Raw genomic sequence first — 13,581 nt, 5'->3', positions numbered from 1 at the left:
GTGTGTGTATGCATATACAAAATATTAATTTTTTTGCTAAATCATTTAAGAGTAAATTGCAAACATTATGACCTTTTACTTCTAAATACTTTGGCATATATTTCCTAAAAACAGTATTCTTTTTTGAAACTACAATACAGTTACCAATTTCAGAAATTTATTTTTGATAATAATATTATCCAGTATATGGTCTATATTTAATTTTTTTCTCATCCACAATCCAATCCATACCTTGTGTTTAATTATCATATCTCTTTAGTCTTCCTTAATCCAGACTGTTCCTCCGTTTATCTTTGCCTTTTATGATACCAACACTTGTAAGGAGTAGAGGCCAGCCCTTTTATAGAATGCTCATCAGTTTGGGTTTAATTGTTCCCTCATGATTGAGTTCAAGTTACGAGTTATTGACAAGAATGCAGCAGAAATGATATTGAGTACCTCTCAGTGCGTCATATTAGAAGACATACAATATCACCTTGTCCCATTATTGTGATGTTAAGTTTGATAATTTGATTAAGTGTTATTCACCAGATTTGTCCGCTGTAAAGGTAGCTTTTGTCTCTCTTTGTAATTAATAAATAGTCTGTAAGGAAATACTTTAGTGCTGTATAAATATTCCTGTTCCTCAACAAACTTTACCAAGTAAAATCACATAGAAACTTTATCTCCTTTAAATCATTCAACCTGAAACTTATTCCTCTGGCTCTTTGGCTGACTTGTCCTTAGCCTTTAAGTCTTAGCTAAATATATCATCTCTTCAAATAGATCTCCCTGATTATATTATGTCTAAAATTTGTTGTCTATAAATCTGTGTGTGTGTGTTTGGATTTTGGTGTTTTTGAGGGTTCTTATCTACTAATAGCTTCAACTGTAAGTTTTAAATAAAGAACATAGCAGTCTTAATTTTGGCCCCAGTCTCTCTACTGAGATCCATATGGACACTTACATTTTATCTCAGGACATCTTGATGCTGTGTGGTATTTCCAAAATGGAGGTCATTATCTTCCCTGTCCCTGTTAATGGCACTACCATTTTCCGGTCTCTCAGATTTGAACCCTAGAGTAATTCATGACTATGTTTTCTTCATCTGTATCCAATCAGTTGCCAAGATTTTTATTTAGTATTTTGCCATGTGTTTCATGTTCCATACTTTTATTCCCACCGCCACTATTCTAGTTTAGGCTCCATTTTTTTCTAGCTTAGTGTATTGTCTCTTAGCTGATTTATCTACTTTCTTTTTCAGTCTTTCTTTGCTTTCAGGACATTAACATTTTTGAAGAGTACAAGTCTGTTATTTTGTGCAGTGTTCCTCAATTTGAGTTTGACTTTTTAACATGATTAGATTCAGGTTATGTACTTTTGGTAGGAATACAACATAAGTAATGCTGTATTCTTCTCTGTACATGTCAGAAGATACGTCTCATTACTGGTAAATTTAGTTTGATCCTGTGATTACTTGTCTGCCCTTTGTAATTAATAAGTAACTGTGGTGAGAGAGTTGAGAACATGTAAATATCCTCTTACTCCTCAAATCTCACTCTATTGCTGACTTTTGCCTGAATCATATTGTCATTATTGCCAAATGGTGATTTCTAATTCCATATACCATTATTTTAATATAACCATACTGCCTGAACATATATGAAATGTGAGTATTAAATTTTGTGACAGATTTTCATATGCAGCTTATAGGATAGATTCTTTATTTCAGTCAGGGGTTATGAGGTATGACTAAGTATTTTAAGAGCTTGACTGTATAGGTGTGTAAATATGAGAGTTCTCCTCTGGTGTATACATGGAAATTCTGAAATAAAGGTAAGATAATTCTAGGTATTTGTAATGGTAGAGATAAAGTATTTAGGTAGCTTGTTCTTCTGTGATCTTTAACTACGAAGTAGGAGAAGTTAAAGTTTTAGAATCTAAGAGTTGTAGGACTATAAATAGAATGTTATGTAAGAAATAGCCAATACAAATGTGGCATTCCTGATTATGTTAATTTAGTGTGGGAAAACATCTTCAGAAAATAATTAAGTTTAAAACATTTCTGGTGGAGGGTGATAGACTGTGAGCTTGTCCATAAAATTTTAACACCACGAAAATAAACCTCTTTGTAGTCTCAAATTCTAGCTTATATATACTTAGTAGTGGCTTTTGAAATTTGTTGATGACAACTTCAACAGTATTGAGACTTGAACTTCCCCTCATTACTTCATTTATAGGTCCAGCTCGCTGGAACAAGTTTACAGGCTGCTGCTCAATCTCTAAATGTACAGGTAAACTGGGATAAGGGATTGTGTGTCAATTTTTCTATTTTTTTCTCTATATTTTTCTAATTTTCTCCAATGAGCATGTAATAATTTTACAATAGTAAATACTTATAAGTATTCCTTTTTTTATAACTGAGTTTCATAAATATTTAAATAATGATAATCATTGCTGTTGATGGAAGTCAGTTTTATATTCTGCTACTGTGAATGATGTAAAGGTGGGCAGGAAAAGTCTATTTTTATAGTTCTATATTTTAAAAATATATTTAAAAATATATTTTGTATTTTCAACTATTTTTAGTGTTCTTATATTTTATATGTAAGTTCAGTAAAAATGTTTCTAAGTTATACAACTATAACACATACCTAAACACAAAGCTGAATAATCTCTTAAATGGTCTTTAGTTTCCAAATGTCTTTTGAGGTAGTTTTATTTATCATTTTTAATGTCTTAGGAAAACATTACAGTGCAGAGAAAAGAGCACTGGACTGAGAAACAGCGAAGTCTTAAATTGGAATTCTCTTTCTGCCACTTACTAGCTCTGTGACCTTTGGCAAGTCACTGGGGCCAGTTTTTCTTATCTGTATATGGGGGGACATTTAGAAGATTACCAGGGTTCCTCTCTGCTCTAGCATGCTAAGATTCTAAGACTTGTACTAAATATGTTTATAGATGTTTTGGGGCTTCATAGAGTCACAATTTGAAAGCAAAACATAAGTCTGGCTACTTTGCTTCTTCAAACCATATGACAAAACATGCAGAGTTTGAATATTATGCATTACTCCATAACATTTCAATCAACGTGTTGCTTCCTTTCATTATAGTGTTTGGGTAACTAATTGTCAAGAGGGAAAACATTATTCTGGAAGATTGATTTCAGTGTTGCTAATGACTAAAGACCTTGAATTGAGCATTCTATGAAACCCAATGGAATATGGACGTAGTAACACATGGAAACAAGGAGAGAAAAGAAAAGGAGATAATGTGACCTTCCTTTTTGAGGGAGAAGAGGCGGAAAATTGCCTTGGTTGCCATGGTAAACTGTCATCCCTTAGAGAGATGTTGGCAAACAGGCTGTATCTCCAGTGCAGAATGTTTATACTCCTGCACTGTAATTATTATTCAGTGACTGGCAGAATTAATCAGAGCCTTTATGTTAATTAGCCTTGCTGTAGTCCCCAAAACAGGTGGTGGGAAATATGCAAATCTATGCAGAATTTTAATACTCTGCATAACCAGTTTTAATTAACGTAAAATTTTCTCTCAGTACCCCTTTCAGGAGTATGCTCTCTCTCCCTCTTGTCTACAGCATTTTCCCTCTAAGTTTGTGTTTTACTTGAAGGGAGATGCTAAATATCCATTTCTTTAAAATATTAGAGGAGAAGTTCTGTGGGTCAAGTAATTAACCTCTGATGTGGCAGTATGTGAGGAAGTTTCAGACTGACCACCTATACTTGTCAAAATGTTTGCGTGGCAGGTCTAATGTAGAGATGGATTGACAATGTATTCTTTCCTTTGCTCATTATTTCCATAGTTGAGGATTTGACATTATGAACAATTCTATTGATTTGTGGAGGGCCAAATTATTTTTTCTTATTAAGAATTATAATTGCAGCTTTCCTGACTTTGGAACAAAAATATTTAAAACTTCATATTTAAAACTAGGAAGATACAAAGACTTACAAGAAGGAAACAAGCAAAACCGGAATACTCATGACTGAATATGCTAAAGCCCATTTTAAATGATCCTTAAAATATGAAGTTGTAAGTACATTTCTTTTAATCAGCTATTTGAAATCTCTCATTTTCTCCCCTCGCCAGTCTAAATCCAGTGAAGAATCGGGGGATTCACAGCAGCCAAGCCAGCCTTCCCAGCAACCTTCAGTGCAGGCAGCCATTCCCCAGACCCAGCTTATGTTGGCTGGAGGACAGATAACTGGGGTAAGTTTTCTCTGAGAAAATCGTAATAAACTTTTCATATGTCAGAACTGCCTTTGACCAATATCTGATTAGAACTGTTCACCATAGCAAATAGTAACATGGCTATGCCTGGCACTATTGTGTCTTTAAGGAACTTTTACACTGTAGGCAGCTCTGAAAAAATAATTATCTTTGTCAGAAATTTTCAGGGTATCTTTTGTTACAATTGCAGATGCTCTGAATGAAGTAAGTACTTTTTTAAACCCATGTTTCAGCTGTTGCTTCATCATGCAATGGAGTCATTATCCTTTGAGACTGTTACATTGATAAATGGCAGTTGTCAATTTGGCATTATGACCTCACTGCAGTGTAGAAGTTAAAGAATGGATTAGTACTTACAAAAAAAAATCATGTTCTTTAAGTTACTGCATAGTGTTCTAAAATGAAGGCTCTGGTCACATTCTGGCTCTGCAACTTATTTTATGGACTAATTACTTCATCTCCCTGTGTCTCAGTTTTTCTGTCTTTAAATGAAGATATTAATAATACCTTCCTCACAGTATTGTTGTAAAGATTAAGTGACATAATATGTGTAAAATATCTGTAAAGCTCACAGAACAGTGCATGGCACGTAGCATTCAATAATTTTTTTTTTTTTTTAAATAATAAACTGCCTATGTGAATGTATTATGTTTTTACATTTTTTTAACTTTTCAGCTGTTTTTGGTCTAAGACAGTTTTCCAATGTTGAAGTATCTTTTTTGGGGGTGCAAAGAAGTGGTAAGGAAGAGTTATTCAGTTCTCATTACCCACAGAATTTTCTTTTTTCTTTTTTTCCATTTAGTTGTGAGCAGTGGAGGGCTCTTTGCAAAATCCCATCAATAGAGATTAATATATATATTTATATAAAATGTGTTTATAAAAAATAGAGATGTCTATATCTCTTGATAGGTATTGAATTTTTGAGCAGTTTGATTTTGATTCTTATGTCCTAATACCTAAATTGTGTTGAATCCTTTTAGAAGGAGGTTTATGCCACCAACTAACTGTACGTGCACTTCACAATATTATATGATGCCTTCTTTGTTCAGAGCATGTCATCAAAAGAAAGATAAAGCATGTTTATTACTTTGATTTATGTGTATTTGAAATAAGTTGCATTATGAAAGCTACTTTATATCCACTCTAAGTACATTTCGTATTTTAATATTTGGGTTTTATTTTAGGGGACTAGTGTCTACAATGGTAAAAGGCACTTGGGATTCCAGGTTTATGTGGATGCAGCTTCTATTAAATCTGGGCATTAAGATTCATTTGCATGTAAAGAGAGAGGCTGTCACCACCTGTTTCTCAGAGATAATGTGTTGGAAAGGGGAGGTAAAGTTGCAGACTCAATCCTTTCAGTAACTGGAAAGATTGTGTTGGAGAAGAAGCTGTCCTGAGACTTGGAAAAGAAACAAATGGAGCTCATATTCTTTAGTCATATCTTTGGACATAATAGAAATGACAGAATACAGCAGGAATTCATGCTAATGGGATGCAGCTGGGCTTTATCAGTTCTTTCCATGGTCATACCCAGCATCCTTGTTCCTCATTTATCTGGTTGATCACTTGCTGTTCGTTGGGTGTAAATTTCTTTTCATATCCTGTCAGCATTGATTCTTTTTTTCTTGCTTACTAGTTAATTACTTTTTTGCCTGAACCTAGGGCCCTGGACAGGCTTAAGTGATTGTTTAAATCTGGACTGTGCATCACCACTTCAATTTAAATCTTTTGCCAGTAATGGTGGCTTGATCACCACTGCATGTCTTAGCCACATGCTAACCATGTGAGGTTGAATAGCTAAGGTCTAATAACCACTTGAGTTACCTGTTTCAAAGCAGTTGCTTGCATTAGGGGCCCTTCTCCTTTGACCCTTTCCAATTATCTATCCTAATTTTGTTTAGCTTACTTTGACACCAGCCCAGCAGCAGTTATTGCTACAGCAGGCACAGGCCCAGGCACAGCTGCTGGCTGCTGCAGTGCAGCAGCATTCCGCCAGCCAACAGCACAGTGCTGCTGGGGCCACCATCTCAGCCTCCGCTGCCACGCCCATGACGCAGATTCCCCTGTCTCAGCCCATACAGATTGCACAGGTGAGTGAGTAACTCTGATAGTGGGGGCCGGAAGTGGGGAATAAAATGGCATGTTTTCTTTAATATTGAATTCAATTTGTAGTTGCTAGTGTGGACCCTTAAAGGCCTGAACAGTACCACATCAGTGAACTAAGTGGTACCCTTTCTTACTACTTCATTAGAAATAATACATTTGTTTGCTTATTTGAGTTGATATTATAAACACGTAACTGATTATTTAAATAGCTGACTATTTATAGTAAGTGACAATTCTTGAATAATTAGCTGGCATGTTTCTGAGGCAGGGAGGATTGCTGTATTTATTTTAATTTGCTAATTGTGACAGACAGGTTCTTTCGTGTACTCTGCAGTGAATGATGCCACTGATGTGTGAGAGAGATGGAGAATCCTCTCTGCTGCAGAATATTTGCCTTTGTGCAGGACTGCATTAAAATACTATGTTTGATTTCGATTTTCACATGTTGGGCCATATAAAAGTTTGTTTTATAAGCATAGACAATAGGACCAAGGAGGAAAGCTAAATGAAATCGTCTATCTCAAAGAGAGAAAGAATGGTGTCGCTAGTTATAGCATAAAAATACATGAAGGGTTATTATGAGTCTGGTGCTAGACAATTGTCTTTATCCTCCCCGAGAGGACTCAGAAATGGACTTAAATTGTAGCAAGACTTTGATTAGACATTAAAAGGGAGCTCATTAACTGAAAGGGTAAGGAATAGATGTTAAACTAATCTTTATGATTTTCTCATGCAATCTTTACCAAGAATAATCTTTTTATTTTATCCACTTTTTCATCAATAAATAAATGTTTTTATTGCCTAAGGTGTATGACCCTGTGTTGGCATTGGTGTAATGTACATGAAAGCACTTTGAAAATTATAAAACACTGGACCAATATAAGGTACTATTATGTTAAGGATCAGATTTTTATATAGATAGCTATTTTTCTTTTGGAATTAACGAGAGAAAAATCAAAAGAAAAATAGCTATCAAATATTTTAAAAATCAACATACTCTTCTCACTTGAATTTTAAAATCCACTTATTTCTCTATATGTTACAAAATGCAACTATAACCATTTGTTCTCAGGGAATATTATATAACTGTTGGAAATTAGTCTTAATATAAATCATGACACGTTATATGCTCCAGGTATCTTCACACTTTGTGAAACACACCCAGAGTACCCCCTGTTTGGAAGTATAGCACAATGTTAAATATTGGCTCTTTTTTATTTGGGTATGATAGAATTCATCAGCTGGGGACCTTATGATTAAGCAAACTTTTATTTCAGAATCTCTAATTTGTGTTTTAATTCTTATTTTTCAGGATCTGCAACAGCTGCAGCAGCTGCAGCAGCAGAATCTCAACCTGCAACAGTTTGTGTTGGTACATCCGACCACCAACTTGCAGCCAGCACAGTTTATCATCTCACAGACGCCCCAGGGCCAGCAGGGTGAGTTCCTCCTGAGAGCTTGTGATAGTGGCGTGGCAAGGTTGTCCACTTATGTAGCACACACTTTGACTACTATTGTTCTAGACCTGAAACTGTCCATTAGAGCAATGTTTCAATTAACTTTTATTTAATTTAAACTATCACTGTCAATACTCATGTTAAGAAAAATATTTTATTTTGTTCATGCATACCACAGTGTTAAAAGTTATCCTTCACTGACATTCATCTGTTTAATAACTAGGAGAAGCCAAGAGTTTGGCCAAAATCTAAGTGAAATCACTCAACACACTGAACATAAATAAACTACTTCTAATGTTTCGATGATATTTCATAGGAATGTATTTAAAGAATGTAGACTGAGCATTGAAAGTGTATACTTCTGATAATCATTTGTTTTCTTTTAAGTTTTGAGGAGAGGATGTTATATTAGAAATTGCAGATTTTGTGAATTATGAATTTTAAAAAGCCCTCCACACCTTTCAGTGGTAAATATTGGTTTGTAATTTCTGTAGCAAACAATACTAAAGTTCAATCATGTTTGTAAATTTGGCTACTGTAATAATTGTGGAGATTATCAGGGTATCGGCCCAAGGAACATGAGTGCATCTACTGATGCCTCGTTATTTCTATGTTTTTTTCGTGGGTTTTTTTGTAACCATTTTTCTAATTAATTAATTCTTATAAATCTTTGGTTGTATAAGTATATATTCCAGCATTTGCCTGAGATTCAAAGATAAGTCAGTTTTTAACCTCAAAAGAGCTCACAGTCTAGTGGCAGGGAGACCTATTATGTTAGGCTTCATAGGGACAGAATGCTATGGGAGCCTAGCAGAGAGACCCCTTGTACTAGTGTGTTCTGAGAAGCCTTTACAGTGAATTTTGGAGAATGCATTCATAGGTTTACAAAGGAGAGAATGTCAGTTTTAGAAATGGGAATAGCATTTGCAAAGTTCAGAGACATGGAAGAAAAACCAATAAGCTGTGTTTAGAGAACACTAAAAAATGCCTTATAATTAGAGCATAAGATGTATGTACGGGAATAGTGGAATTTGAGGCCAGAAAGATTGGGAGAGAACAGATCATTAAAGAACCTTATGTGAAGTTTCCAGGAATTTGACTTTAAATTCTACAGCTTAGTGGTTCCCAAGGTTCAGTTTATATACAAATCTCTTGAGGAGTTCGAAAAGTAGGTTCTTGAGCCCCACCCCCAAAATTTCAACAAGCACACTGGGGCTTCTGATATGAATGACCCAATACCAAGTGTCTGTAGGCGGTAAGAAGCCATGGAAGGCTTAGACGGTAAAGTGACGTTTTCAAATTTGTGTTTAAGAAAGCAACTATGAAAACTTGAGGAGTAAAAATTAGATTGGATAATAGAGTAATATATTACTGGTTGGAGAATATTGTAACAGTCCCTATTGAGGTTTGGCATGGATTGAACTATGTGGGAATAGAAAAAGAGAAGATGATTTGAGAAATGGATAGGAAGGACCTGGTAGACAGATGATGGGGAAGAGGCATCCAGGTAATTCCTGGGATTTTAGGAAACTCTGAGGCTTGACAGCATCATGCAGGGAAAAATGTATAGCATTTGAAGAGCCTCGATGAAACCAAACCTGTAGGTAGGAGGAATAAGTAAAGTTAGAAGAAGATACTGTGATTTCTTCAGAGGTCAAAAAATAGTAGAAAGTGGTAATCACAAAGGGAGAGTATTCCAAGAGGGAAGGTGGGAGTTGCATAGGAAGATGAAAAATGTGCCTATGAAATATAGGAACTATTAAAAAACCATTAGGTTGAATGAAATTGGCTTTACTTTCAGCAAAGAGAAGAGCATTTTCAAATCTAGAACCACATTTCATTTAGTGTGCTAAAAAAGTATAAGCTAGTTAAAGGAATGAAAAATGACTGTTTATTCTAAGTTTTTGGTATTTGCAAAGATACTTGGATGTTATTTTTCTTCCCTTAATCTTTTTTTTTAATCATCATTTTATTGAGATATATTCACATACCACGCAGTCATACAAAACAAATTGTACTTTCGATTGTTCACAGTACCATTACATAGTTGTACATTCATCACCTAAATCAATCCCTGACACCTTCATTAGCACACACACAAAAATAACAAGAATAATAATTAGAGTGAAAAAGAGCAATTGAAGTAAAAAAGAACACTGGGCACCTTTGTCTGTTTGTTTCCTTCCCCTACTTTTCTACACATCCATCCATAAACTAGACAAAGTGGAGTTTGGTCCTTATGGCTTTCCCAATCCCATTGTCACCCCTCATAAGCTACATTTTTATACAACTGTCTTCGAGATTCATGGGTTCTGGGTTGTAGTTTGATAGTTTCAGGTATCCACCACCAGCTACCCCAATTCTTTAGATCCTAAAAAGGGTTGTCTAAAGTGTGCGTAAGAGTGCCCACCAGAGTGATCTCTCGGCTCGTTTTGGAATCTCTCTGCCACTGAAGCTTATTTCATTTCCTTTCACATCCCCCTTTTGGTCAAGAAGATGTTCTCCGTCCCACGATGCCGGGTCTACATTCCTCCCCGGGAGTCATATTCCACGTTGCCAGGGAGATTCACTCCCCTGGGTGTCTGATCCCACGTAGGGGGGAGGGCAGTGATTTCACCTTTCAAGTTGGCTTAGCCAGAGAGAGAGGGCCACATCTGAGCAACAAAGAGGCATTCAGGAGGAGACTCTTAGGCACAAATATAGGGAGGCCTAGCCTCTCCTTTGCAGCAACCGTCGTCCCAAGGGTAAAACTTATGGTAGAGGGCTCAACCCATCAAACCACCAGTCCCCTATGTCTGTGGTCATGTTAGCAACCATGGAGGTGGGGTAGGCGAATACCCCTGCATTCTCCACAGGCTCCTCAAGGGGGCACTACATCTTTTTTTTTTCCCTTGTTTTTCTTTTTTTTTTTTTTTTAACTTTCCCTTCTTTTTTAACTCAACTGTATGAAAAAAAAAGTTAAAAAGAAAACAAACATACAATAAAAGAACATTTCAAAGAGACCATAACAAGGGGGTAAGAAAAAGACAACTAACCTAAGATAACTGCTTAACTTCCAACATGTTCCTACTTTACCCCAAGAAAGTTACATAATATAGCAACATTTCTGTGAACTTGTTCCTACTATATCCATCAGAAATTAACAGACCATAGTCATTTCTGGGCATCCCCAGAACGTTAAATAGCTTATCTGTTCTTCTTGGATTATTGTTCCCCCTTCCTTAATTGCTCTCTACTGCTAGTTCCCCTACATTCTACATTATAAACCATTTGTTTTACATTTTTCAAAATTCACATTAGTGGTAGCATATAATATTTCTCTTTTTGTGCCTGGCTTATTTCGCTCAGCATTATGTCTTCAAGGTTCATCCATGTTGTCATATGTTTCACCAGATCGTTCCTTCTTACTGCCGCGTAGTATTCCATCGTGTGTATATACCACATTTTATTTATCCACTCATCTGTTGAAGGACATTTGGGTTGTTTCCATCTCTTGGCAATTGTGAATAATGCTGCTATGAACATTGGCGTGCAGATATCTGTTCGTGTCACTGCTTTCCGATCTTCCGGGTATATACCGAGAAGTGCAATCGCTGGATCGAATGGTAGCTCTATATCTAGTTTTCTAAGGAACTGCCAGACTGACTTCCAGAGTGGCTGAACCATTTTACAGTCCCACCAACAGTGAATAAGAGTTCCAGTTTCTCCACATCCCCTCCAGCATTTGTAGTTTCCTGTTTGTTTAATGGCAGCCATTCTAACCGGTGTTAGATGGTATCTCATTGTGGTCTTAATTTGCATCTCTCTAATAGCTAGTGAAGCTGAACATTTTTTCATGTGTTTCTTGGCCATTTGTATTTCCTCTTCAGAGAACTGTCTTTTCATATCTTTTGCCCATTTTATAATTGGGCTGTCTGTACTATTGTCATTGAGTTGTAGGATTTCTTTGTATATGCAAGATATCAGTCTTTTGTCAGATACATGGTTTCCAAAAATTTTTTCCCATTGAGTTGGCTGCCTCTTTACCTTTTTGAGAAATTCCTTTGGGGTGCAGAAACTTCTAAGCTTGAGGAGTTCCTATTTATCTATTTTCTCTTTTGTTGCTTGTGCTTTGGGTGTAAAGTCTAGGAAGTGGCCGCCTAATACAAGGTCTTGAAGATGTTTTCCTACATTATCTTCTAGGAGTTTTATGGTACTTTCTTTTATATTGAGATCTTTGGTCCATTTTGAGTTAATTTTTGTGTAGGGGGTGAGGTAGGGGTCCTCTTTCATTCTTTTGGATATGGATATCCAACTCTCCCAGCCCCATTTGTTGAAAAGACCATTATGGCTCAGTTCAGTGACTTTGGGGGCCTTATCAAAGATCAGTCGGCCATAGATCTGAGGGTCCATCTCCCAACTCTCAATTCTATTCCATTGATCTATATGTCTATCTTTGTGCCAGTACCATGCTGTTTTGGCAACTGTGGCTTTATAATAAGCTTCAAAGTCAGGGAGTGTAAGTCCTCCCACTTCGTTTTTCTTTTTTAGAGTGTCTTTAGCAATTCGAGGCATCTTCCCTTTCCAAATAAATTTGATAACTAGCTTTTCCAAGTCTGCAAAGTAGGTTGTTGGAATTTTGATTGGGATTGCATTGAATCTGTAGATGAGTTTCGGTAGAATTGACATCTTAATGACATTTAGCCTTCCTATCCATGAACATGGAATATTTTTCCATCTTTTAAGGTCCCCTTCTATTTCTTTTAGTAGAGTTATGTAGTTTTCTTTGTATTGGTCTTTTACATCTTTGGTTAAGTTTATTCCTAGGTACTTGATTTTTTTAGTTGCTATTGAAAATGGTATCTTTTTCTTGAGTGTCTCTTCAGTTTGTTCATTTCTAGCATATAGAAACATTACTGACTTATGTGCATTAATCTTGTATCCCGCTACTTTGCTAAATTTGTTTATTAGCTCTAGTAGGTGTATCATTGATTTCTCAGGGTTTTCTAGATATAAGATCATATCATCTGCAAACAATGACAGTTTTACTTCTTCTTTTCCAATTTGGATGCCTTTTATTTCTTTGTCTTGCCGGATTGCCCTGGCTAGCACTTCCAGCACAATGTTGAATAACAGTGGTGACAGCGGGCATCCTTGTCTTGTTCCTGATCTTAGAGGGAAGGCTTTCAGTCTCTCACCGTTGAGTACTATGCTGGCTGTGGGTTTTTCATATATGCTCTTTATCATGTTGAGGAAGTTTCCTTCAATTCCTACCTTTTGAAGTGTTTTTATCAAAAAGGGATGTTGGATTTTGTCAAATGCTTTTTCAGCATCTATTGAGATGATCAATTGATTTTTCCCTTTCGAGTTTTTAATGTGTTGTAATACATTGATTGTTTTTCTTATGTTGAACCATCCTTGCATGCCTGGAATGAACCCCACTTGGTCATGGTGTATGATTTTTTTAATGTGTCTTTGGATTCAATTTGCAGGTATTTTGTTGAGGATTTTTGCATCTATATTCATTAGGGAGATTGGCTGGTAGTTTTCCTTTTTTGTAACATCTTTGCCTGGTTTTGGTATTAGATTGATGTTAGCTTCATAAAATGAGTTAGGTAGTGTTCCATTTTCTTCAATGTTTTGAAAGAGTTTGAGTAAGATTGGTGTCAGTTCTTTCTGGAAAGTTTGGTAGAATTCCCCTGTGAAGCCATCTGGCCCTGGGCATTTATTTGTGGGAAGATTTTTGATGACTGATTGGATCTCTTTGCTTGTGATGGGTTGGTTGAGGTCTTCTATTTCTTCTCTG

At 36.0% G+C, this 13,581-nt stretch overlaps 1 protein-coding gene across 3 annotated transcripts in view; it reads left to right on the top strand.

The window, feature by feature from the left end:
* Positions 1–13,581, top strand: part of POU2F1 (POU class 2 homeobox 1) — a 262,495-nt gene that overhangs the window by 164,444 nt on the left and 84,470 nt on the right. For all 3 annotated transcript variants that reach the window (XM_037825439.1, XM_037825437.1, XM_037825438.1), the window contains exons 4-7: positions 2,220–2,273; positions 4,090–4,209; positions 6,135–6,323; positions 7,652–7,778. In XM_037825439.1, coding sequence (XP_037681367.1) covers positions 2,220–2,273; positions 4,090–4,209; positions 6,135–6,323; positions 7,652–7,778 — 490 coding nt within the window. The remainder of the gene's footprint in view (positions 1–2,219; positions 2,274–4,089; positions 4,210–6,134; positions 6,324–7,651; positions 7,779–13,581) is intronic.

Source organism: Choloepus didactylus, chromosome 2, assembly GCF_015220235.1.
Source record: "Choloepus didactylus isolate mChoDid1 chromosome 2, mChoDid1.pri, whole genome shotgun sequence".
NCBI classification, from domain to species: domain Eukaryota; kingdom Metazoa; phylum Chordata; class Mammalia; order Pilosa; family Megalonychidae; genus Choloepus; species Choloepus didactylus.
Note: the sequence above shows the minus strand (reverse complement) of the source record. Positions and strands in the feature narration are given on the sequence as shown.